Genomic DNA, 27,918 nt, shown 5'->3' with positions numbered 1-27,918 from the left:
TTCTATTTTTACCACTTTATAGGACTTTGTATTTACTATATCTTTTTACAAATACTTTAACTGAATAGGAGATGAACACTAGAAAATTTCATTCTATTCTGCCACTAAATTTCACTGGACAGAAGGATAAACAATATTTTCTATCAAATTAATAAAATAAAACTAATCATAAAGGTAAGTCTAATCATATTTTAGTTTGGAAGAATACAGTGATAAGTATCCCCTTTCACATTATATAGTTGCTTGACTAGACTTATTGACATTTGACCATTTCTACAAAATCACGTATAAATAAAACAATTCACATGTCATTTAGAGATATGAGTATTAAGGACAGGTTGTTTCTGGGCATATTCTAACATTACGCAACATATTCTAAACTCTTCTCATTTAATTTAGACCTTAGACATATTCATTTGAATTGGAAGCTTTATTTATTTGTTAACACTACTGTGAAAGATGTTGGCAGGGATACAGCTATATACTATTTTTGCAGTGGCAACTTCTATGATAATTCCAAGAGGATCTGCTTGTGAAACAACCTAAGATTTCAGAGCCATCCTCAAAGGAAATTAATGGCGAAAAACTCATCAGTGGCATGTATCACCCAGGTGAGCAGTAATTCCTAGGCTACTAAATAAGCAGAACCAGATGAACTCATTTGCCCTTCTTCCTACACTTCAAAGCCATAAAAACAAACACTTTAGAGAAGAACTTATGAAAAGATGAATAAGTTTATCACCCTTGAAATTTTCAAATACAAGCTTTTTAAGCATGAGCTCCATCAGTTACTAGCTCAGGTTTCATTTATTAAAAGGTATTCTGTTATCAGAGAAAGGGGGTGGAAGTCTTCCACAAGTGAACCTGTTCCATTTTCTTTGTATCATGTATCACTCTCTAAAAGTACCTTATATATTCATTTACTTATATGGCCCTTTTGTTCCTCTTACTGGAGAGAAAGGAATCTTTACAAGGATTGCTCTAGGCATCATTTATAATTGCAAAAAACAAGGTTCAATGATTGCTTTCTGAGTGCATGGCATGCAGTGAAAATTCATACTTTAGCCAATGTTTCTATTCATACCTGGGTGGGCTAAATCTCTGAGGGCATTGGTTTTCTGAGGCTAAGAACAAAACAGTATATAAAGGGCAACACATACTAAATAGATATATTTCATGACTTCTTATTCCAGATAGACACAATGGGATGTCTCCCCCTGTTTTGGTTACTATAATAGGGCATTCTAGACCAGGTTGTTTATGAATTACTAATTTATCATTCATAGTTCCTGTAGTTGGGCAGTGCAAGATCAAAGCACCAGCAGACTTGGTGTCGAGGGAGGACCCTGTAGATCCTAACATGGTGGATGACAGAAACAAACTATGTTTCCTAAGGGCACTGCCATCATTCATGAAGGTTTGTTACTCTTGACTGACTCATTTTCCAGATGCTCCACTTCTGGTCCCCACTACAATAGGCACCAAATTCCAACATATGAATTAGGAGATTCAGATTACAGCAGACTCCCATTTAGAGCTTGTTCATGTTTAACATGATTATTTGTATATTTATCTGCCTTTCTCACGAGAGTATGTCCTTTAGGAGAGATATGATTTCTCTGAATATATTTTGGGTCATTAGTAGCCACTGGACAAGCATAACTAGCTTTTATTATGAAATAATTAATGACAATAAGAAATAATAAGAAAACTGAAAGCATCCTTATTTATGTTTATAGGTTTTTGATATGTTTCCCAAAATGTCTTCTCAAAGAATAAAGGGGCCCAATCCCCATGATATTTAAGGAGACCATAATGAGTTAGAAGGAAAGAGACTGTTGGAGTTTAGGAAAAAACAAAACAAACAAACAAACAAAGAGACACCTGCACTACACACTCCCATAGATGCAAACTATCACGGATAACAACACAATTACTTTCTTTGATTATTCTTTCATTTTGATCTTTAATATAAAATTCATCATTCAAGAATAAAATAAAGCAAAAGTTTAAAAATCATTACAGAATAAGGAACATTATGCTCTAATCTGGATTAAAATCAAAATTTTTAAGATAAAATCCAGAGTAAATGGGACAATAAGTCATAAATTTCAGTTGAAAAAAAAACACATAATGCATTGCTTTTGAACAAGAATTAAAAATTGTGTTTTTTTTCTTAATGCAGAAAGGACTTGTTTACCTAAAAGACAAAATAAGGAAGATGATGATGTGACAGAGCAACAGTATTCAGCCCATCTGAAATTTAAGAACAAGCATTCTAAATGATACACAAATTTAAACTAAGAAATTGCTGATCCACTTTTAATAACTGACTAGCAATCAAAATAATATTTCACTCCTATGGCTGGAGTATTTAAGAGAACGGGCTGCTCTTACAGAGGACCTGGATTCAATTCCCAGAATCCAAAGGGATGCTTACAACCATCCTATATTCCATTTCCAGGGAATCCAATGCCTCCTTCTGGACTCTGAAGGCACCAAGCTCTTGCAGTGCATATGCAGAAAACACCCACATCCATAAAATACTTAAATTAATAAGAAAAATATTTTATTCCTTACTTTAAAATCTGTTCTGGAGTTCTTCCTGAATGCAGAAACTTTACCATATTTATGATAATTATGCTCAATAATAATGCTCTGTTCTTCATAATATTTACATTCATGTTTAAACATTTCTCCTGTCTAAATCTCAGAATATTTGGGGGAAGAGAAATAAAGCTTCAGGACTTCTGTGTGTGATCTCATCCCATGCATTTATTTGTTTAACATATATAACAGCATTGTAATATCAGATCCTAAAAACAATATTATCTCACCCAAAAGATATCTCACTTAATGACATCAAGCACATTAATGACATCATGGTCATTTCAAGTTTTTATAGTATACTTTTGGATGTTTGTTCAAGGACAAAATTATTGAATGACAGTTCTAAAACTATATCCATAACACTGATGATCTAGAACATTGTATATGTTCATTCGTATATAGATATAAATATGCTTTATAATTTTAAAAATTAAAGGCAAGTTTCCTCAGTTTTTTTGGTTTTTACTTTTTGACATAAAGTTTATCAGCTGAGAATAAAATAAGGCAAAAGTTTAAAATCGTTACTGAATAGGGCACATTGTGATTCAATCTGGATTTAGATATTGATTCAAATCAAAATTTTAAAGGTCAAATGTTCAAAAAGTCTTCAAAACAGTTTATAACTTGCAGGTTTTTTATTAGAAGTCAAGTTGAGTGACTGATATTTACACATGTGATCAATAAACCAAAGGTTCATTTTATAACCACTGTCATTTAATATTATTAAGCGTATAAAAATGACTAATCCCTGAACTCCCTTTTATATTACAGTGAAGTATTGGCATTTTCAAGTCTTAATTAAAATTAGATTGTATAACACAACTGACCTTAATATAGTAATAAGAACCTTTAACAGAACATGAAACTAGAATTCTGTAGAATAGACTGTTCATGAGAGCTCTTGTTGGATTAAAAAAAAAGTATTGTTTTTAACAAACTGTTTGATTGCACTGCTTTAAAAATGTAGTTTAATTTAGGGTGAAATGATTGAGTGCTGTCAAGGCAATCTGTGCTATATCATAGAAATTAAATACAGCTATGGACTTGACTCTCACCTTGTTGCAGACTCAAATTCATTCAACAATATTAATTGAGGACCTTCAAAGTGGCAGTCAATTAGAATGCAGCTAAAATGACAGCTGTTCTCCCTTCCCTCCACAAGATAATATGGGGAGGGCAGACAATTAAACAAGTAATTAAAATCCAACATGACGTGCACTGTAACAATAGGAACAGGTATAGAGACTATCACAGAAGCTCCATGAAGTCAGACATTTTCAAACTGAGGTTCAACACTAGCAGAAGAGGTGAGGCATGCAGCATGTCCCTTTTAGCACAGAGATAAGAACAGCATATTGAAGGAAATGAAAACAATTCCTGAACACAGAACAAAAAAGCACAAAGATTCCAATGGCAATAACAATGTGTAAAGTCTAGATTTTAGGAGCCTTTGCAAGCAGTGTCAAGATGTTTGCAATTCTTCCTACAGGTAACAAGTAGTCACTAAAAAAAACCACTTTAAAGTCACGAAGTTGCATGCATCATCGTCGTTCAGTCCCTAACACAAATGCATCCAACTTTACTTTCCTCAAGAATCCACAAAGGTACAAATTATTAGTATCGTCATGTTACAGAGAAAACTGAAACCTAGAGAAGTAACTTGCTAAAAGCTAATTAACAAACAACATGGGGTAGTATTGGGGTTCAACGCCATGCACTCTTTTTCTGGGGATGAAGAAAGGCAGAGATTTCAAACACACCTAAATGATTTGTGAATTAATTAAAGCCAGTCAGTAAGGGAAAGAAAGAAGCACGATGCATGGGATCTGTGGTAGGCACCAAAGAGACACTAGATCACAGTGGGAAAGGAAAAAAAGGGTTTTGGTTTTATTCTTGAAGAATAGTGTGTATAACTGTGCTTGTATATTAAGAAATTGTGAGGAACCTGATAAATACAGATTTGCCTATTTTGATTTGATTATAAAGTACTTGAACGACACCAGTTAGAAAGATCTAAATAAGTCTGAACGTTCTGCTCTGTAGTTTTGGCATCACAAATTGAAGTAGATTGATTGAAGCCACTCCACTATCTAACGGTATCCAGAATAACTGAATACATACAGAAGTACTGATGTCACAGAACCATTAGCAATGGATGGAAATTTGGGAAAGTGCAGTCAATAGTTTCTCATTAAAAAAGCCTGTGGTAAGAAGTCAAAGAGCAGAGTGTAGCAGGCACTTATATGCCATTTTTGCTAAAAGGCATTGACCCCTTTCTTGAGTCTCCAACTTTAACAAAAGCAGGACCAAAGCTTGGCAGCTTGCTCACACTTTCCATCTCTCTTCTTTGAGACAGATTCCTGCTTGCCTCTGTATAAGAACGTTAATCACTCGAGGAGTGTCTGCCTACCTATCCTAAGTCAGATTCCTCCAAATCTGACAGCACAAAAGCAAGGTGACTATCCTAAACCTATAGTTACCTTGGATACCAGGGAGAAGAAAGCCTCATAGTATACCCTTCCTCCCCTCCAGAAGAGAGCAATTATGCATGAGTGCAAAGCTGTACCCACCACCCCAGAACAAAATGAATCATCCTGTAGAAAACAAACTGGTCTTTTCCAGGATGATGGTGGTTTAAAAAAATAATATATTCGGCCACTTTGCAGGAACTAAGCCAGGACAGGGGCAAGTTGGATCACACCTTGACAAGAACCGCTTAATTTGCTTATTTTGTGCCCTTGTTCCCAATTCTTCCACTATTCAAACCCAAGACTCATGCCAGCACCTATTGGATGAATTCAAGGCTGCTGGGTCCCCTTTATGTGTTCCTTTTCCCAACATGTTGCTTAACTCCACTTTTCTTCTTTTCATCACTATGCATCTATAACCTACATGGTGGAATACATCGCTGAATGTAGGTGTTGGGACTGCCAGAGCTACTATAAAAACTCAGGCTACAGATGAGTTCCATCAATTTCAACCTTAAGGACCAATATGTATCTCTCTGCTAGTGTATGTTCAAAGTTCAAAGATCATCCTTGGCTACATGGTGATTTCAACCCCATCCTGGTCTACATAAAACACTATCTTAAAACAAAACAAAAAGCCCCACCATCAACATAATAAACAACTAGAATAAAAGTCTTCAAGCAGAAGCATCAAGTCATGCCCTTGAGACTTTCAGTAGAGTGTTTAGAGTGAGATGTGGACAGTGACTATTGAGAAGGAACTCAGTAACTGAGACAGTGGAGACTGAACATAAAAATGAAGGTGGAGAATTCAGTTATGCTCTAGAAGGCTTGTGCTGCCTACTCCAAAGAAAGAAAGATGCTGAAAGGTTAAAAGGAACAGTAACTCTAGATTTTAAAATAATAGTCTGTCCAGGGGATAACATCTGTGATCACAAGCATCCAGATCATACTTTGCACAGCCTTGATGCAGGGGTGGTGCTTGGACCTGCCTCAACTCAACGTACCAAGCTTTGCTGACTCCCCATGGGAGGCCTTACCTTTCCAGAGGAGGGAATAGGAGGTGGGTTATAGAGGGAAGGCTGGGGAGTGAGTTGGAGTAGGAAAGAGAGGGGGATCTGGGGTTGGTATGTAAAATGAATAAAAAAAATTCTTAATTAAAAAAAAGATCATACCAATCTAAATTAATGAGGTCACCATGGGAACAATTCAAAGGAAAGGCAACTAAGTATTATGCTGGGAGCACTCCAGCTCCAACAGCTTGGAGAGAAAAGGAGAAACTCTTGAAGAAAAGCAAAAATAAGTGTTAATTTGTCAGAAGAAAATCAAGTGAGGTGTTCTTATGGGAGTATGTCAGGGAGAAAAGTCAAGAGTGCCAGATTTTTCTGATTGTTCAGGTATGATTGAAATACATATTGTGTATATATACACATATGCATTAAACATACACACTCATGTGCACATATCCTAACAACAATAAAAAAAAAGAGATCATGAATTTGAAAGACAGCAGGGGGATAGTATATGGGAAGATTTGGAGGGTGGAAAGGGATGGGAGAGTAATGTGATTATACACTATAATCTCAAAGAACAACAACAACAAAAAAAAACATTTAAAAGAAAGACACAGATTGATCATTGGTCATTGGTTTAGCACATTATGTCACTAATGACCTTGAGAAACTATCACTGACTTAATAATGACTTTGAGAAGGGCCCATTCAGTAAAGTACTGAGGACAGAAGTCTGGTGAAGCAGATTTGAGAGAAAATGAGAGAAAAGGGACCAGTGGTAGTAAGTGTTCACAATGGCAGTGTTTCTGCTGCAGTGGAAGGTAACTGGAAATACGGGCCTGTGGTTTTCCCTAAAGAGCAAAAAATTTAGAGATCTTAGAGAAGTTAAGTGGAATTTAAATGCCTAGAGATACAGAAGTGAAAGTAGCACTGCTCCTTTCCAAGAGACTCAATGTCAGAAGAGGGAAGCGATCTTAAAAAATACTTGACAATTGCTGCGGGGGGGGGGGGGGGGGTTTGGGGGGGGAACACGACTGAGTGTTATATAAACTCATATAAGAGGGTATTTATACTAAGTGGGACAAAGAATACCACCTTAAAGTAATTGGCATATTGAGTGGGTGTTGACAGATAACACAAAGCTATTCAGACAAAAGAGAGAAAAAATAGAATTAATTCAAGAAAAGGGTATTGTGACAATAAAGGCTTGGAGACCTGAACAGCAATCGTTGGATGATTTGGAAGTAGACACTCCAAAGATGCAGGTGGGACCAGTTAAAAGTATGGGTAATTGGGAAGAGAAGTCAGACACAAGAACACTATAATGCAAAAGTGAAACTATTTTGTAAATGCCAAATGAGAACAATGCATAGACAGTCTTTAAGTAGGGTCAAGATCAGATATGCACTTTCAAACATGACCCAGTTCATGGTGGGACTTTTGTGGTGGGACTTCATGTCCATCTCCACTCTCTATGCTTGGATTTTACCTGGCTTGACCTTACATGCATCTTGTGCATACTTTGAACAGTGAGTTTATATAGGCAATGGCCTTGCTGTGTCTGGAAAACCTGGTTTTCTTGTAGGCATCCACCACTTGTAATTCTTACTATCTTTCTGCTACCTTCTCATAAATTATATCTGAGCCTTGGGGTGCATGGAGCTGTTTGACAATAGCTGGAAGAGGAAGAGTCAGTTTTCCTGTAGGCTATGGCTGCTGGTAGGTTGACCAGGTTCAAGTGGCAGGCCACACATCTGAGAGAATGTAGGCATCATAGACTGGGCTTGATGGGCAGAGAGGAGACAAAGTTGGGTGGGTAGGGAAGGGTGTGTGTGGATCTGGGAGGAGTTGAAGAAGGGGTAAATACGATTAAAACACATTGTAGAAAATTCTCAAACAACATATTAAAAATAAGAAAAAAAATGACTCAGCAGTAGAGCAAAAGGAGTAATGGAAGAATTCAGAGGAGTGTAAAGCAATTGCTTGACATGTTTGGAACAGTCAGCCTAACAGTGCTAGCTGAAGCTGTCAGCACGCATATCAGTGGAAAATAAAATTTACAGCCAAATTCACACTGTAAAAGCACAGTATGGTGTTCCTGGCTAACATTTTTTTAATGGTATTCAAGTGTAGATGCTTTACACACTCTTCCTATTATTGTATGATCCTTCAACCAGTTACTATGTATGACTATGTTGGGCTTTGTAGTCCCAGAACTTTCCAACAGCCCTCACTTGGCTACCTTTTGTTCAGTGGCTTAGAATGCTTTCTCCAGCTGGGCATCTGCCTTATTTCACTCATCACATCAGGACCAACGTTCATTATGACCATACTAGAATATCTTCCTTACTCCATACATTCTAAGCAACTGTCCTTTCAATGTCATGACTGTATCTTATTTCTCTTGGTAATATTTCTGTCACCAGTGTGCTGCTTTGATTTGGTGATAGCACTAGTTTCCAAACTCCACCTGTTGAACTAGGATCCACGCTCTACCAGAGTAGATTTCCTGCCTTCTCTTTTGAATCGTGGCCTAGAACAGTGTGTGGATGCAAAAGGTCTAACAGTTGTCTGATTGAGTGAATGAACAAAGAAAGCCGGGCTTTTCTCAAATGAAATGTCTATTATTTATATTTTATTTTTTAAAAGGAGCATGTGTTTCTGCATTTAAGGACTGCTAGTAGGAGGACCTTCCACAGCCCTAATTTCAACTCAGTCCCAAGAAACAGGACATAAGTTAAAAATAATGTTAAAGAACTATGAACTTTAAACCACATCAAACCATCTGTTTTATCCTATACTAATGTGAAATATTTATGAAGGGGAAAGAATCATGCTGTCAGGGGTTAAGAGGGATGGACTCTGCACTACCTGGCCAAATATTCTGTAAGTCTAAAATACTGCAAAAAAAAAAAATGATCTATTGTTAAAAAGCAACAAATAATGAAAATACAGAAATTTTACCTACCCACCCATCTCTTCTCTGCCCATTCAGTTATAGAATGCTGCCCCTTCAAAATTTCAGTTTTGACAATTTTCAGAGTTGTACATATTTGCACATATATAAACAAAAATATGTTTTCTTTTTTATCATCTGTATGTATATCCAGGCATGTATATGTGAGTGTGTGTGTGTGTGTGTGTGTGTGTGTGTGTGTGTGTGTGTGTGGTGCAGGGGTCTAACTTAGAGCCTTTCTGGCAAGGTCCCTAGCACCAGTATCCAAAGATGTAGCTTCCTAGGATCCCCACTGTATTAGGCAAACACTAGGCAACATATCCAGCTAAAATGTTGTCTGCTTTCATTGAAGAATTTCACTGCATGTACAGGGCACTCTTTGAGTTCTGAAGAGAAGCAGCTGAGTGAGGAGACTTTTGGAAAGGATATAAAGTTAGTCAACTTATTTTCCTGCTTCCTATTTAAGAACTGTATGAAAGTGTGACTGGAACCTATGTGCATCTTTGCAGCTGAAGGGTGGAAGGCCATGCTGACAATAGGGAACCCATGGAACACCTTGAAGGCTGATCTGTACCACCTGCTCTGAAGTGAGTACGAGAAGAGTCTCTGGTTGAATTTGCCATCACTGTGTCTGTTACTGTCTGTATAAAATTTATGCATTAGATAAGGTAAATTATAAAAATGATAACTCTGCTCGGAAGAGTTCTAAAGAATCATTTGTTTGGTTCCAAACCATCAGGCAGCTACTTTATTGCAAGTCATGCTTTAAAACTTCCCTTTCTGTTTCGACCTGTCGCAGAATAGTTAATGACAGTTTCTAAAAGCAGGATCTTCAATATATAATGCAGCCTTTATAACTTTTTCCTTCTGGTTAGCTACGCAACCATAAAGCTATTAAAGAAATCACAACGTAAACGAATATGCATTCTCTTGCTTTGTACACAAATAGTATCTCTTTATATTGTGTGCATTTAAATTTTTCCCAAAGGCAAATATATGTTCAGAGAGCAATGTGACACAGAATGGACTTTAAATAAAGAGACTGACCATTAAATAACAGCTCACAAACTGAGTGAAGAGAATACAAGTTGGTGAAGGGAGAAGAGAAATACTTTTTGCTTTGTTTTTGATACAAACGTTCTGTAAAAGCAACAGAATGTTGCTTCCCCCAGTCTTCATTAGAATTACTCTCTGGAACACTTACGAACCATGTCTACACAAACAGCAGCTGGAATGAATGTGTGCATATTTATAGGAACTGTGCAGAATGGAAGAGGCGGGAATGACTTCTCATAAGGTAACCATCTTGGCTAGGTCACAGAACCCACCAAGGCAGTTTTCAGAGATTTCCAGAACAACTTCTGTGTCAATAAAGGATCTCTATCAACACCTGTTGTTGTCCTTTGGAGATCTTTTAGATGCATGAATTGACCTGTTCAAACTCATAAATAACACCTGTAGGAAGTACTGTACTCCCATTGCACATCATTTCACTGTCTTTTGATTTGACAATTGCATTGGAGCATCAGTTAATGACTCAACTTACGAGAAGGGATTCTAATAACTATCCTTCAAGTTAGAGAGAAGGACTCTGGTTTTTTAGATGGAAGTAACTTCCTTTAATCTCAACAGTCTCTTAACAATAGGTTTAGGTCAGCAGAAACATGCGGGGTACAGATTTGTATTTATTCTCTTACTGACACACATCAAGCGCAGATTTATCAAGCTGTGAAATATATTAAGTTCACGAGGCTTTAAAAAAGGGTTACCAAATCACAAGAACCTGCTGTGATTCAAACTACTTTCAGATGTCCTTTTAATTATATTAAATGAAAGTTTGGGTTGGTTTTGATGCTTATGGGCAAACAAGGAAATCTATTGAAAGAACTGCTAAAAGTACTCCCTGTTGCTGTGGCTAATACACTACGTTGTATGCACACTGCTAGCCAATTTATTCTAGCCACTTTAACAAGGATATCCAGTCTGACAGGGTGCACAGGATAGTGTCACAAGGAAAGCACAAATCATTAGAGGACTAAGAAAGTTGTTTGACATGCACCACAGAGCTCTCTGTCACACAGCCAATTAAGTGACCAAACAAGGAACTTGAAAATACTCATTAATTTCTTCCTAGCAATATAAATGGAACATAGACTCCTTCTTGTCTCATGCACCGAAGGCACCCAAGTAAAACTGGCATAATTCAATTTGCGCTTTGTCAAAGGTGCAAGGAGCAACTTCGGTTCACAGGAAGTCTGCATCAGTGACACAAAAATGAACAGAATGGGCAAAATGTCTTTAGGTATTTTACTGAAGTATAGATTTCTGGACTTTGTGGGGGAATGCTTTACCTCCATCAGGAACTGGTAGTACTTTTAGGCTTAGAAGTTGGGATCATTATTTTAGAGCTGGCTCAGCATCACTGAGCATCATTTCTTCTTCCTTGGGATGTGACTGGAGAGTTGGCACAGCACCTAATACAGCACACCCCTCTTACAGAGGACTCAAGCTCTGTTCCTGGTACTGATGTCAAGTGATAGACCATCACCTGTAACTCTAGTTTCAGGAACATTTATTGCCACCAGCAACCAAGGGACCTGCACTTATATATGCAGGCTCACACAGACATATATGTAATTTAAAATAACAAGAACTTGGGGTGATCTTGAGGTAGAAATCTCTCCTGTTCTTGATGGTACTCCGGCCCTTAAGGCTGTTCTTTAGCTATTGCTGGGGTTTCTTCCACTCTATAACCTCTTATACTGTAGGGAGCTGGGACTCAGTACCAGATTCTTTTCTTTTTATACTCTAATTCTGTAACTACTCTTTAGGGGAAAAAAAGATATTCGAGAGAGAATGTGCTTTCAGATGATTGAAGACCCTAAGAAATTAAAATTTCCTCAAGAATCCAGGTGAAGTGACAGAAAGCTGAAGCCCAGATGTGAACCAGATAAAGATATTTCACACAGTTCTGAGAACTTACTAGATCACCTTGCAGGAAGGGCCAGGGCTGGATCAGTGATGGGTGAGTGATGCATGGAGACACAAGTTGACAGGGACTGCTCAATTATCCATGTTCCTTATACTTTATTTAATCCTAAAATTCAAGCTGAAGCAAATGCATTTGATGGTCACTGGATGCCTTGATTAGTTCCTCATCCAAATGTTGCCACCATAAATGAACCCATCTCTGCTTTTCACTAAAAACTGTCTCCTTAGTTGGCATGTTGAGAATGTGTGCCCAATCCTAGCTATTAGGACTGCCAGAACCCAGGCTTTGGCCTTTAAAACTAGTAAAGGAAAAAAAAAAAAAACCACTTTATCTAGTACAGTGGCCTTAAATGTTACTATTAGTCAACAGTAAGAAACGATAATCTCCTCAAACTAAATGCCAAGCTTGTGTATTTAGCTGTACATTTACTCTGTGTATTACATATCTATTAAAGTCAAAATTTAACATGCCTCATGGCAGGTTCTCTATCCATCTTTCTAAAACTAATCACAAATAGAGCATTTCATTAAATGGTGACACCATCCTTTCAGTTGCTGGACCTCTTAAAATTTTTCTGTTATTTCAAGTCTTCTTTCTCTAGCACTTCAATCTTTTTACCAAATTCTGTTTTCCATTTTTTTTTAAATATTAAAAATGTGAATTGTTACCTCAGCATCCAGCACGAATACACTCATCAATGTAACTCTCTACTACTAATTGCTCACATGGTTCAGTCCTTACTTCTCAGGCTGAAGAATATCATCTCACTAATCAGCAACCTTCACTGGTATACTAGGTCTTGATAGTGGCTGAAGTCTCTATGAAGCGCACTTTTATTGCTCTATAAGCAAAGCATGACTACAGACTTTAAGGAGAACATAATACCTCTGAGACTTGAAGAACAACAAAGAAAAGGTAGAAAGTATATTTATTAACTAAGAAAATGTTCTACCTTTAAAGCAGGGGAAAAAAAGAACACCAGTAATTCTTACTAGTTTCTTCTGAAGAAGAGAACAATGTTAACAAAAATTATTAATTGAAGGATGGTGATTTATAGTTGAAAAAATATATGCAAAATCTTGCATACATTTATAACACACAAAGGCAGTTGTTCTAAAGCTGTATGTTTATATTTTTATATTTGCACTGTATTTCTAAATTCTTATTAAAATTACACCCATCTGGTTGGAAGTATATTGTCTTTTGCTGGTTAATGGATCACATTCCCAAATGTTGGGTATTTGACCCATGACCAGAGTCATGAATCTCTGAAGTTCATATGCACCAGTGTGTACACATCAGGAAGACAGAATAGTACAAGTGTTGACAAGAATTTGGGTGATAACTATAGGATAGATGATAGAATATTTTCTCTAATTTTCCCACATAAAATAGACTAGATATTGTAACTGTAATTCTTGCTTGACAACTGTTCTATTATATGTAATTTTACTATGTTAAAGTTAAAATCTTTTTTTTTTGATTAGATAGAAAAGGGAAAGTGCTGTGAGATGTCTTTCTGTACGCTGTGAATATGTGTTGCTGCCATTAGCTAATAAATAAAGCTGTTTTGGCCTAGGGCAAGGCAGTTTAGGGGCAAGTGGGAAATCCAAGGAGAGAGATAGGAAGAAGAAAGGCAGAGGCAGAAGAGATGCCAGCCGCCGCCTAAGAAACAGCAAGATGCAAGCAGACAGATAATGCCACAATCATTTGGCAATTTATAGATTAATAGAAATGGGTTAAGTTATAAGAGCTACCTAGTGAGAAGCCTGAGTCATTAGGCCATACAATTTGTAAGTAATAAAAAAAAAAAAATAAAAGAATTTGGGTGACACTGGAAACCTGACAGACATTGGAAAAACTGACAGGAACCCGATGTGGGTCGTCACTTTGGAAAACAGTCTGATAGCTCCTTTAACAGCTTTTTCCTTTCTTAAAATTACATGTTTAAACCAGGGTCTCCTTAAATGTGAATGAACCTCGCAATCAAATTCTGGTTGTGTATGAAATTAATGTAACAGTACAAAGTAATGATTACACAGACACTGGACATGGGTGCATGGTGTCAGTTTGTGTACACGTGGGAGAGAAGGAAGGGGGTTTGTTTCACTCTAGTCCAGCTCTGAAATACAGTACACACACACACACACACACACACACACACACACACACACACACCAATTACTACACACTAAATGCTAGATCCTGCCTCCTACCACGCATTAATGAGGCAAGTCAGAAGGCTACTTTATCTTTGAAGTCAATGCACATAAGCTTTCAAATCAGCTTCAGCTTTCCACATCTCTTCAGTCACTGACCTCCGTGATTTCATGGAAATCAATGAATTCTTTGTGGGTTCCCATGTTCACTTTGAACAAAATGTATTGCAAGAACCATGACACAAAGTTCTTACAAATATTGAGTAAGAGTGAATGAAAACTTATTCATGCCTGTGATCTTAGGGTGAATGACAGTGAGGCAGGAAGAGCTCAGCTGAAGGCCATCCTGTTTTATACATGGAGACCCTGTCTCAAAGTAAAACATACACAAATAATAGAGAATACTTAGTGTTCTGCATGACAGTGTCCACATACCTGTCCTAGTAAATTTTTTTTAACTTTATTTTTTTTTTTTTTTACTTTATGTTGTTAGTGTTTTGCCTGCATGTATGTCTGTGAAACACATTCATGCAATATTTGAATAGGTCAGAAGAGGGCATTGGATCCCCTCCTATTGGAGTTACAGGCAGCTGTGAACTGCCATGTGCACATTGGGGATCAAACCCAGGTCCTCTCTTCTTAACCTCTCTCCAGCCCAAACATCCTGATTCTTAATAAGAAACCATCGTCATCTTCACCTTTGTGTGGAAGAAAACAAGACGCACATCAGGAGAGCAGTACTGATGTTATCAGTCTTAGTTATGTGACATCAGTCAGTCTTTTCATCTCCTTTTGCCTCTCAAACCCCCTTATCTCTAAGCCCCTTCTGGTCACATTACTTTATAGTAGCTGTTTTATAATGTTTCTAAGGCAGTCTTTTCTCCCCTGAATTCACAATTCTCTTCATAAATAAAAACAATGCTCTATTACTTGCTATATCTCAGTCTTTTTACTTATTATTTTGAGACAAGGTCTCACTAAACTGCCCAGGCTGATACTGAAGTCACTCTGGGGCCCAGGATATTCTCCTACCTGAATTCCCTAACCAACAGTGGGCCCAGGCCTGCATCATCAAACCAAACTTCAAAAAATAGTACACTACGGGACCAATTAATGTCCTTTTACTGTAATCAATATCAATTTTTATCTTTTAGCAATCAATGAAGATTTACTATAATAAAAGTCACAAATAAATAAAGAAAAGTAAATTGTACTGGACTTGTGTTTTTAAAACCTCAGAATGTAAATTTACTATTTCTGGAATTCATGTATTATTTATTTTCAAACCCATCCCAATTTAAACTGTTCACATACAGGTAATTTATAATTGATACTTGGCAGGTCTGATTTCATTGTGCTTTTGGTTTTTTTCATAGAATAAAGGGTAGGAAACAAGAAAATATAAAGCATGAATATTTATAATTCATAAAATAGACTCCCGCTCTTAAAATAATGAATGAAAAACAAATGGATTCAGATAGTCAAACACATCCCTAGAAGAATCTTGTCCAATGTAAATGGAAAGGCCACATTTTGTAGAAACACACAATGAGAAGCAATCATGTCAGACTGAAGACCAAAAGCCTTTCCAGTATATCAGGCACCCATTTCAGAGATGGCACCAAGTATGATCTGAACATACAAACAATGGGTAAGATAAAACTCCTCTTCATGAGTCAGTTACAGGGGTTTGTCCAGCACCATTGACTGTAAAACTTCCTGGAATAGCAGTCTACATGAACATGATCAGAAGGAGCTTCTTGTATTATCGAGCAGAGCATTTCTGCATCACCAGTAGCCTCTGTATGTATTGTGTCTCATCAGATATTTAGTCAATAGCTGAAACATTTATTCACAGCTAGTCAATTGTAACACCAGGAAATCAGCTGTTGAATAAACTGTGCTATTAATTTTCCATTGGAGATTCATGTCTGAATGACCATGCATTTCATAGATTTAAATACTGGAAAGCTAATTATCCCGAAAGCCCCATTAAAAGGATAGCACAGAGCACAATTGAAAACAATCCTGGCAGGGCTGCAACATGCTATGCTCCCCACCTTTCTGTGATGGGAGTCCTTCTCCTGCCTCTCACACTGTGCTTCCCTAAAGGATGCTTTCCTAAAACCTAAGAAAATAAGCCTTAATATTTTCTTATTCACAGAAATTCATCGTTTCATAAAGTAAATGCAAATACAAAGATAATCTCCTTAATCTTCAACATCAAATTAGATTTTTTTCTTTTAAATGATTCTCACAAAATGCTGTTATTTCCCCATGCTAAGAAGGCCTTCAGACTCAAAATGCAACTCATAAGACAGGAATACAATTTATTTCTATCCTATGTTTTCCTTTAAAAAATAAACCAAGTTTGAAATTAATAAAACTAGAGACAGAATATCCTACCCCCCATCTTATGGCACCACAACATTTGAGACATCACCAGAGGTAGAAAGCTACTTGCACTTGGCCCACCAATCTTTCTACAAGGAAACAAATCACAAAATTGAAAGAAACACTTTCATGACCTTCTTCTGAAGCAGATTGTAGGTCTTCATTTGAGAGACACTTGCCTTCAAAGAAGAGAATCAAAGGCTGAAAGATGTCCTAACTCGAGTGAACAGTCCTGGCTATGTTCTCAGTTTCCTGAGGTTACACCACACTCACTTTATCCAAGCACACTACCCCTCAATTGCCCTACTCCTCTTAACACCTAAGCACAAAAATACACAGGTCTCTTTGCCTCTCTGGGTGTTCTTTTTCATCGGCTTCCAGGTCACATCCAGTTCATCTTTAATAAATTAGTCTGACGTTTCTCTTGTGATGGTGTCAATTTTTTTGTTAAAAGGGCCTTGGCCATTGCACTAGAGATAGGTAAGGCAATATATATATATATATATATATATATATATATATATATATATATATATATATATATATATATATCCCTGCCTTACAGATGGAAACATGCTGGTTAATTCTGTATGTCTGAAAATTAACTGGAATATCGCTAACACTTGCAATGCACCCTTGACTGGCTGAGAAGACATGGAAAATACCTTATCTAATAAGGTACATTTTATATTTCCCCAATATGATGCTAACTAAAGGAAGAAGAATGGAAGTTTAACTAATCAATTTTGTCTACCAGATGATAAAACCTCAGGGCAGAGATTACATTTGTTTTGTTTGTTAACACTTTTGAGGAAATGATTGATTTCATGTATTTTTTAAATTGGGGCAAGAAAAAATAATGGTGGTCAAATTAAACAAATGACTAAGCAAAGACAGATGTCATACTCATTCATTAGGATGTCTACCTATATTGTATCTTAAAAAAACCTAAGGTTATCTAGTTCTTCTGACATGATTTTAGCTAAGCAGCTTTCCAATTATCAATACCCCAGCTTTATACTAGCCATAAAGTTAGTAGATGTGAATATTCAGATCACTGGGGAGACACAAATGAACAGATTGATACCTAACACTTACAGCAACTAAGCCCTTAAGAGTATGGGGAGACAAAGCCAAGGTTCCCATATTCTATGCAAATGTGAATAAATTGTTAAGGTTTTGATTTGGTACTGCCAATCTTCACAAAAGCTGACTTGGCTCCTGGGGTCATTTTTTTCTAAACACAGATGGATTTGCTTCAGTAGAATGCTGTGATTTGCATACGGAGATCATGAAATTCACAGACTCAAAATCAAAGGCAGGGGTGGAGACACACACCTTTATCCCCAGCATTCTGGAAGCAGGTGGATGGATCGCTGTGAGTTTGAGGCCAGCCTGGTCTACAAAGGACAGTCAGCACTATTGCAAAGAGAAACTCTAGCTTGGAATAAACGAACAAATAAATAAAAAAAAAAAAGCCAGCCTCCTCACAAAACAACAGGTAAAACAAAACACAGGAAGACAGCCATCTTGTCTGAGTAATGTTCTCTTTTACACTAAACCGTAAGACCATGAGAACAGTACTGTTAGGAAACTAAATTTCCATCCTGGATAAAAATTATATTTACATATGATCTCAATGAGAGAGTAACCTAGTCATAACCCTGTCTGGCATCTTGAGTTCTATGTTGAAACAGAACTAAGATTATTTCAAAAATCTCATATTGTGTCCTGGCTTATATGACTCTATTCTGAATGAACTAACAATTCAGTGTATAAGTCAAATCTGTATAGCAACTCTATGAAAAAAACAGAGATTTATATGTTATGTTAAACTCAGCTCCTAGATGAAAATGTCCCGTGCCTCAAGCTGCACCTTCTCTCTAGTCTGTTTCTCATGCTTGACAGAACTTGGCGCTGTCAGCTTTCTTTTTTAACACAGACCCTTTTTTTCCATTCCCACCCTGCACGGCCTCCCAGAAGTTCCTTTAGTTCAATATGGCACATTATCATCTTTCCTCAGATGCCCGTACATGCGATCACCAACAGAGACAATTCAACAACTTAACACATTTAGAAAAACACAGAAAGTACCTGGACATAGGCTCTGCAAGAGCGCTCTCTTTTCTGAAGCTGAATCCATTAAGACAGCAGATTAAACACAGAATAGAAAAAACGAGTTAGTGACAGAGAAATAAAAGAAAACATCTACATCAACACCTTACTTTTTGATTCACGACTTTTATAGAAGAATATGAAGGCTACGCAGCAGCACTATAGCAGCCAAACACCCTTTTTCTGATCAGCCCACCTAAAACCCAGGTGGTGGGAAGCTGTCCATAGAAAGAAACCTTTGAATACATTTAGTAGAAATTAGTACAAACCAACATACATTCATGTGAAATGATCCCGGTCACATCCGGTTAGTCATTCATTTATGAGCCACAAGTGGAGACGTAAGATGGTAAGTCAATTATGCAAAAGGTTTGGAACCCATTATTTTAAAGAGAGATTATGTGTGGTTTTCAAGACAGTCTATGTGGTGGATGTGTGTGTTCATACTATGTGTTCATTCATACCTTCAAAAATCCTATTATAAGGAAGATAGAAATGCCCATTCATTGTGACTATTTTTAACCCTATGGGACAAATATCAAGAGTCAGATAACTTGAGATTAATAGAATGTGACTCATTTCCTGACTTGCTGCTTCTTTTATTTCTTAAAGAATTGGGTTTGACAGTCTTGGCCAAAATAGAAAACATTTTAGAAACTAGTAGGGAAAGAAGCTTGATTTAATTTGTTTTTGTTGACAGAAGATTGTATTGAGGCCCAAAACATTTTCTCCTGGTGTTAAAATGAATAATCAATAACCATTCATTCACACTGTTTAAATGAATGACCCAAATTTTTATAAATCAGACTGTGGGATTTCACATTTTCCCCTGTGTTTTTGAGTTCCCTTGGTCATTAGCCTTGAATTGCAAAATAGAGTTTCTCCAGTTTTAGGGAGCAGTTACCCTGACGCTTTTTGTGTAGCTCACTAGCTAATACTGTACCAAGCTTAATTCCTGCTTTCTTCAATGAGGGAGCAGGAACTCTGCGGAAGAAGAAGTCAGCAATGAGTGCAAGTGAATCACCAATGCTGTCATTCAGATCACTGACTCACATCACAGTTATGTAGGACTCTGAGCTCTCCAGAATTTCAATGTGGAGTGCAATTGATTTGTACCTAGTTGACTTTGCAAATCTGATGGGCTGTAACTGCTTCAGGGAAAGTAGGAACCACAGGAAATGAGAGCAAGTCAGCAAGCACATGAGTAACCTTTGCCCTCCCATCTCCCTACCCCTTCATGCAAATTAACATATGACAAACTGCATTATAAAAACAATTGAAGAGAGCCAAATGGGAAACAAAAGAGAGCATTAAAAAGCCCCAGGAATGGAAATTTGCCCATTATGTAGTTATTTGATATTCAGTCTAGGCAAGCTGATTAGCTGTAGCCAGTTAGAATGCAACATTAATTGCCAGCTTTACCTGATAGCCTCAGACATTAACACCACTTTTAAATAAAGATACAAAGTATTGCAGTAACAAACAAGTCATGTTATGGATGTGTAACATTAATAGAAATCAGTACTCCCAACCCTTTATGATAAGAATAGCTGGCAGCCATGTTCATTAGTAGGATCAAGTCAGTGAGGGTAATAACACATTAAAGTCACAGCATGCCACAGCATACAGGCAGCTGTCGACTATTCCATCAGGGGCTTGGTTATGACTCTATCAGGATATAAGTGAAAAACAACAACAACAACAACAAACAAACAATAACTCCTTCTTGCTCAGCATGACCAAGAAACCTAATACATTATATTTAATAAATAAACACTAAAATTACATTTGCTTACCAAAGAAACTGCAGCAAGAGCTATCTGCCAGAAAAAAAAATCTGGCTTTTTAATGTTGAATGATTGTTATATAAAAACATTTTTTTTCCATTTTAATGAGTGGCAATCTTATCCCACCAAGAATAGAGAACTAAAAATCAACTAAAAGACAATCTACAACTTTTTTCTTTCAGTCAAAAGAAGAATGTTTTAAAAATAAATTTCTTATCGGAACATTAGTCTTCAACTGTCAAAATCTTCTATTTTTAAAGTTGGAAAGACTATGTTTATAGCCCAGGCCATAGAATTCAGCTATGCCATTTGTGAGCATCTTCATTTGATGCTAACCATTTGACACTATATTAGTCTACTATGTAATAGTTTTATACATATAAATGATATTCTTTATAAACATGCAGCATGTACTTTGTTTACAATTTATATATAGTTATGCAAATGAAATGTTTATTAAAATATGAAAAAAACATAGTATATATTCTCAAATGCAACGTATTTAAATTTGCTTATTTAAAGTTAAAATTTGCATAAATAAAACACTCAAAATTTCATTGGTAATGTTACAAAAATCTGAGTCATCTAAAAATTAAAATGAAGTGTATATTAAAATCCAATTCCTTGTCCTAGCTGCTTTTAAAAGTAATATTAGGTAGGTAAAATTATCTCATTAAAAATATTCAATGAGGAAAAAAAAACTCCAATTGATTTTAACATGCTTTTGTTAATGTTTCTTAAATTTCCACTTCCTGATTAAATATCCCTTACGCTCTCAATTATTTTGAGAGACAACTTTATAGGAAACAACCAGTTGCATTTATCTACACTAATTTTGCCGCAATTTAGCATAAATAAAAAAGAAACTGAGAAGGTACTACCAAAGGGAGAATTGCAAACAAAAAACGCGTATGAGGAGACTGCCACATATTTCTCTAAATTAAAAGTCAAGTAAGGTCGTAATCGAAATAGTCAAGTCAATTGAATGAAAGGATGGGTTCTCTTTTTGAACCGTGCAACTTGACAGAAGAAAGAAAGAAAAAAAAAAAACAAAACAAAACAAAGCAAGAATGTCTCAATGATTGTACTTCAAACTGAAAGACAGACACAGCTGAGGGTCTCACCTTGTTCAAGCTGCGGGCAGCACTGTCTTTCCCACCTGGAGTCAAATTCCTGAGCTGGACGTCCAGGAGACCAACCAGCTGGTCCATGGCACGGACTGAGTAGGTGATATCCCCAGCATTCAAGTGATTTCTGGTCTGTTCCGCCAGCTCTCTAGCGATATTGGCAGCTGTTTCTCCAGACTTTAGCTATAATGTCAGTGGAAAGGAAAAATGTTTGCCATGAATTCTTTCATTGGTCTCCCTTAGCAATTGTTTTTGTTAAGTTAGAATTTTTGAGGCAAGAACCAGTTTTTAAATCCCACCCTCACGTCACAGCACTCCACAATGTTTCCTGATAACTCATCCTTTTCTTTGAAGCCTGACTTCTAAGGCATATCTTCAAGAGGCTTTTTGAGGAAAAGTCCTTCTAGAGATTATTTCCCACCAGAGTTAGTCATTTGGGTGGTTAAGTCTGAGGTGTGCCCCACTATTTTCTCTGTCAGTCTCAAAATTGGACTTCAGCAATAGCTTCTTGTGGGTCTCTAGTCTATATTCTCAAGAGGGTGTCCATGCTTTCCTTCATGCCGAGATGAGCACTTAAGGTGGACTAAGTGAACTCATGGGTTTCTAAGATCTGTGAAATTTACTCTCAGTAAAATCCCTGCTGTCAATATGATCTTGATGCTCTTACAAAACTATAAGTAGTTTTTCTCCCAATATGTCATGTAGCAAATTACTCCCCGAGTTTCTTGTATTTCCCCTTCCTGAAACATGTTGGTTTTTCAAATATATACTTAAAAACATACAAAATTGTCAATACTGTAAAGATGTTAAAGGAACAAAAGACAATATTCTATGACTTCCTGAATATACTTGGCTGCCTTGAGAAAACACAAAAATAAATTCACTCATAAGGATAATGTGAGAAAAAATTTTAAGAGATAAGTAACGCTTCCCAGTTTATAGTGTTCATTGTCATTTTTTAAATTCTTAGAATTAAATTTAAATAATAATTTCAATATCTAAAACAATAATACAGAACATTTTCATAATGAAGAATGTAATGAAAAACCAGAGAGTGTCGTGTGTGCATCTTTCTAAACTATAACACACTCCATCGCTTTATAAATGTATGAGTATCATATGTATGGATTGGTTTTCTTATTCTCTCATGTTCTTGTAAGACTACCAGTGTAGATTATAAACAACAACAAAAAACCCCAAAAATCTTCTCTCTGTAAACAATTTCCCAATGATTATTCAGAAAGACACAACTGATTAGAGCACTAAGTAATGTAAGGTTCACTAGGGGATGCTTCATGTTCACAGCAGGACCAAACACTTAAAAACAAAATGATAAAAAAAAAAAAACCTAAATAAATACATTGGAGTGATCAGAACATCTACATAATTTGCAATCACATTCACACACACACATATATATGTACAAAAAATTCAAAAGTGAAGTATAATAATAGCAAGCACTGGCAATGTTTTGGAAGTGAATGTCATTGCCATGAACTACTGCCAAGAGTGTATAATTGTATAGCTCTTGTATACAGCAAACTACTGATACTAAGTCTTATTGCTTATCTCCTAACATCAAAAACTAAACATTCAAAGATATCCCATCAAGCCTGTCACTTAAACAAAAGAGGTTATGACTATATAGCACCACTCAATTATAAATATAAAATGCCAACAGTTTAAAGGTAGGAAGGAGATTAATACCATTGACATCAATCTTTAAGATACACTGCTAGATGCATACTACTTATAAAACATTTCAAATATAAACATATATTTGTGCCTATATATTTATGTCTATTAATATACTTAAAATTTTTTAAAAAAGCTTGAAAATTCAGAAATAAAAGAAAAATCCTTATTGGTAATATTTAAATTTCACAAAAATATATTCTTATTATGTAAAAAGACATTAAAGGATTGTTACTGTTAGTAAAGTTGTTAAAATATAGTTAATCATTATTTTGAAGAAATTATTACAGTAAAATTGAGAAAACAAAAACAGAGTATATCAATTATAATGTAGTGGGTTCAAAAATTTCTTTAGGATCTTTTTATTTAAAATATGTGTAAAATATAATGAACTACATTACAGAATTCAAGGATAACTATGCAATAAATTTATTATATACCAAAATACCATTTATGGCTTACTAGTAGATCAAAAAATTACAATTAAATGGCAACAAAGTGACCCAACTGAGATTTTTTTTTTAACTAATGATTGAAGATTCAATGCTGGAATCTAATGAATCAACAAATTCTAAAATTCAGTGAGCTGGGTAAATAGCTCAGTTTAGCATGTGTGAGACCTGGATTTAATGCCAGTACAGAAAGAAAGAAAAAGGGGGGGGGGAAGGGGAAGGAAGAGATGGAGGGGCACAGAAAATGAGAATGGAAGACAGGAAAGAAGGAATAAGGGAATTTCAGTATTCATTGATTAGTAATCAGTTATTAACTGGGAGAGGCTGGTGACTCAGAGGAAAGCGGTAGGTCCTTCAAAGTGGCAGAGGCTGTCTTGTCATGTCTTGTAGGTAGCCTGAGTTCTACTGTCCCGTGCAAATTAACAGCCAGCCTGACCACTCAGAAGCAGTGGCTGTGGAGAACTTTGGTGAGCTTAGCGAATGCATGTCACAGACAATGGGTCATAATAGAAAGGAGTTTTAGTATAGGACTTAAAGTGGGAGTTAAAAAAGGAAAGAGAAAAAGAAAGAAAGAAAGGAAGGAAGGGAGGAAGGAAGGAGGGAGGGAGGGAGGGAGGGAGAAAGGAAGGAAGAAAGCTGAGTTCTGTGCAGCAGGATCAGATTCTAGAACATGAGTTCCCTTAAGATATGAGGGACATTCTATAGGCAAGGGAGCTCAATCAGAAGATGTAAAAGAAAGAGAACAAAAACCGAACCAGCGACCCTTTCTTTTATTCCTGTCCTCTGGCCAAGAATCAACAGCACCATCTCCAAAGCAGCCGAGCACCTTGTATATCCTGTTCTCACCAGCAGCCCATTGACTATTTGAATCCAGTACTCCAACAGTGAAAGTGGATCCAGGTAAACTTGCTGAAAAGTTTGCAAAACTCTTCTTGTGTTCATGAATATATGAGAACTGTGGTTCCTATTAACTTCCCAAAGCTCATTCTTTTATCCCGTGTGTCATGGACAGATCATACTTTATACTTCTCTACTTTTTCTATTCTTTTAATAATAAGCACAGTGTTAGAATTATTAATTTTTTATTTTGCTAGTTATTGGGCTGCATTTTGATATTATTGTTACTGTAGTATTTTTGTCTATGAAAAGATCTGGCAGATGTACTTCAGGAGATATTTCATTTGACTGTGTACCATGTTGAAAAAAGGATGGGATTCCAAATCAGGCCAAATATATTTTTCAACAACACAGTATTTTTAAAACTACATATATAATAATTAATTTGCATAATATCTATCAGTGGTTAATATAAAGAACAAAAATATTAAACTGAGAAACAAACAGCAGCACTGGTATTTTCATATTGCAATTCCATGTATTATTTTTGTTGGCGTATATAAGCATAGTCTTTTATATCACTGGATTTGAAAATAAGATGCAAAGAAGAGTTATTATTCTGTTATATAAAAATTTTTAATTTTTTTCGTATATAGTTGTGAAACATTGAAAACAAATAATTATTAAGTCAAAATACAATTATTCCCAGCACAAAAGATTAATAGTGAATAATCCTCCTGTTTATACATCTGTTGATGATAAAATGATGCAGCTGTGGGGTCCACTCAAACATTAATGGGCTCTCTTCAAAACAGTAACCATATTTAAGTTTTAAGAGGTATTTGCTTAAACTGGGTGAGATAGGATACACCTGTAATCCCAGCTCTAGGAGGCAGAGTCCAGACAATCACTGCAAGTTCAAGGACACCCAGGGTTACACAGAGAAATCCAACTCAATAAAAACAATCAAAAAAAAGTGTACCTAGAAGTCTTTATTTATGAAGACAAAACAATCCCACTACCCATAAGAATACTGAAACTAAGCACTATAAACGTATATGAGAAAACTTTCTTGAAGTAATTTAAGTAAACTAAAATTCCTATAACCACTGTTTCTCTCTGAACATTAAAATGGAATAAATCACACACACACACACACACACACACACACACACACACACACACACACACATAAATTTCTGAAAACTTAAAGATGGCTCTTTTGCCCTTGAGCAGCTTACATTCTACTACTTGGGATCTTTATGTTATGGTTTGAATGTGAAATATCCTTCAGCACTTGATCTTCTACTGTTGGTTCTGTCTTGAGATTCTGTAATTCCTTAGCTAGTGTTCCTTGATGAAGAAACTTGGTTATTGTGGCAAGCATTACCGTTTAAGAACTCAGCTCTAGTACCTGCTCACTCTGCTTCCTGGGTTGCTTGAACACACCACCATGGGACCCCCTGCCTGCCATCATCCCTTCCCTACCATGACGGGGTCTACTCTCAAACTGGGTCAAAATATACCTTTCTTCCCTTAAGTTGCTTCTTCTAACCATACCAATGAGTAAAAGGAAAAAAAAAAAAAGTTGACTATAGGAATAATGTAGCTGAAAGTAGATAATATTAATTGAGCAATGCAACTATAACAACACAACTGTTTATGATGTATCCTGGGAGTATAGCACAGGATAACACATCTTTGGAAAGGAAGAGGAAGGGTAGAGATAATGGCTCTGTGAAGCCTTAAAAAAATAAGTCTAGTGTTACTGGGTGAGATGGAATAAAGAAGGAGGCTTTTAGTGAGCTAGCACACTTTAAGGAAGTAAGATGTTTATAATAACTATGGTTGGGAAAAATAGAGTGCAATAGGTAAAACATAGATTAAAAAAATGCAAGTCAGACATTGTGGCACACACCTTTACTCCCAGCACTCAGGAGGTAGAGTAACGTGGATCTCTGAGTTCAAGACCAGCCTGGGCTACAGAGCAAGTTCTAGGACAACTAGGACTACACAGGGAAACCCTATCTAAAAAAATAACAAACAATAACAACAACAAAAACAAACAAAGAACAAAAGAAATGCATTATTTTGTGCCTGAAGAATCTAATACTGACAGTTACTAAGGGGCAAACTTTGTCTAGTGAATGGGCCTCCATGTAAGAAGGGTGAACATACTGTAGTAGCTCCGTCTTCTGCCAAATCTTATCCTGGGGGTCAGATTGCATTCACTTCCATTCACACATGCAGGCATGTTGGTCACTGGAGAAATGTTTTGCCCCAAACTATAATAGTCAATAATTTTCTCTGCTCAAGGTTAAAGACATCAACCAGCTATAAGAATTGGAAATATCAAATCATGGGAGGAGTGTAAATAGGTAGAACCTAAGTTCCTGCAAAATCTATGTCTAATCCCAGAAAAGAAACAAATATTCCCTCTATTCAGCAGATTATTGTTCTACGTCATTATTCTCTTCTACATCTATCCCTTGACATGATTTGGATATACAATGGCCCCCAAAGACTCCAAAGACTTAGGCTTCCTTGCCAGACAGTGGACTTTGGGTGAAAGTGATTGGCTCACAAGGACTCTATCTTCATCAATGAATTAATAATACTTTGATTTTGAGACAGGATCTCAATGTCAAGCCTTGGTTATTCCCCAACTTGTATGACTTCTCCTTCTGCCCCCTGAGACGTGTGATTACAAATATGAGCCACAATGCTGGCCTGTCAGAACATGAACAAAAGAATTTATGCATGGTGAACAGTGTCTTAGAGAACTGTGAGAGAAGCTCCAGGAAAAAAAGTCAGAGGGCCCTTTACCTCAGGTGCATTTTGCTCCCTTGATTGTTCTTGGCCCTGTGATAAACATTTACACTCAGTTTATAAGATATGCTTAGTCTTGGTGAACGTCAGAACATAGCTATAGAACCAAATCTGGTCAGTGTACCCTGAATCTGGATGTGGCCTTCTACCTTGTTTTCATGCTTTCCCAGATATTATCTGTAGTACGTGACAGGCAATTGTATTTATATTGGTCTGTCCTTTGAAAGTTCTGGAAAATGGATGTTCTGTTAATATTTAATATGTGCTTACTGACATTCATTTACATGTTTTTCTGGTCATGTTTTTCTGAACTCAAACAACCTTCCTTAGATCACTGCTTTCTTTGTTTCATTTGAGTATAACAGCACAATGAAATTGAAGTAAGTTGTCTACAATATTAGACTGTAGTCCACCCATTTCTTTCAGGTTCTCAGATTCCATGTCTAGCATAGGAAATTTGCATAGGCCCACAGAAGTTGACACT

General features: G+C 36.4%; 1 protein-coding gene across 2 annotated transcripts in view; it reads right to left on the bottom strand.

Annotated features, from left to right (window-relative positions):
• Window positions 1-27,918, bottom strand: part of LOC131920290 (adhesion G protein-coupled receptor L3) — a 404,359-nt gene that overhangs the window by 138,715 nt on the left and 237,726 nt on the right. For both annotated transcript variants that reach the window (XM_059274597.1, XM_059274596.1), the window contains exon 7: window positions 21,619-21,804. In XM_059274597.1, the coding sequence (XP_059130580.1) occupies window positions 21,619-21,804 (186 nt within the window). The remainder of the gene's footprint in view (window positions 1-21,618; window positions 21,805-27,918) is intronic.

Source organism: Peromyscus eremicus, chromosome 10 (genome assembly GCF_949786415.1).
Source record: "Peromyscus eremicus chromosome 10, PerEre_H2_v1, whole genome shotgun sequence".
Classification (NCBI taxonomy): Eukaryota; Metazoa; Chordata; class Mammalia; order Rodentia; family Cricetidae; genus Peromyscus; species Peromyscus eremicus.
This window is presented reverse-complemented; position numbering and strand designations above follow the sequence as displayed.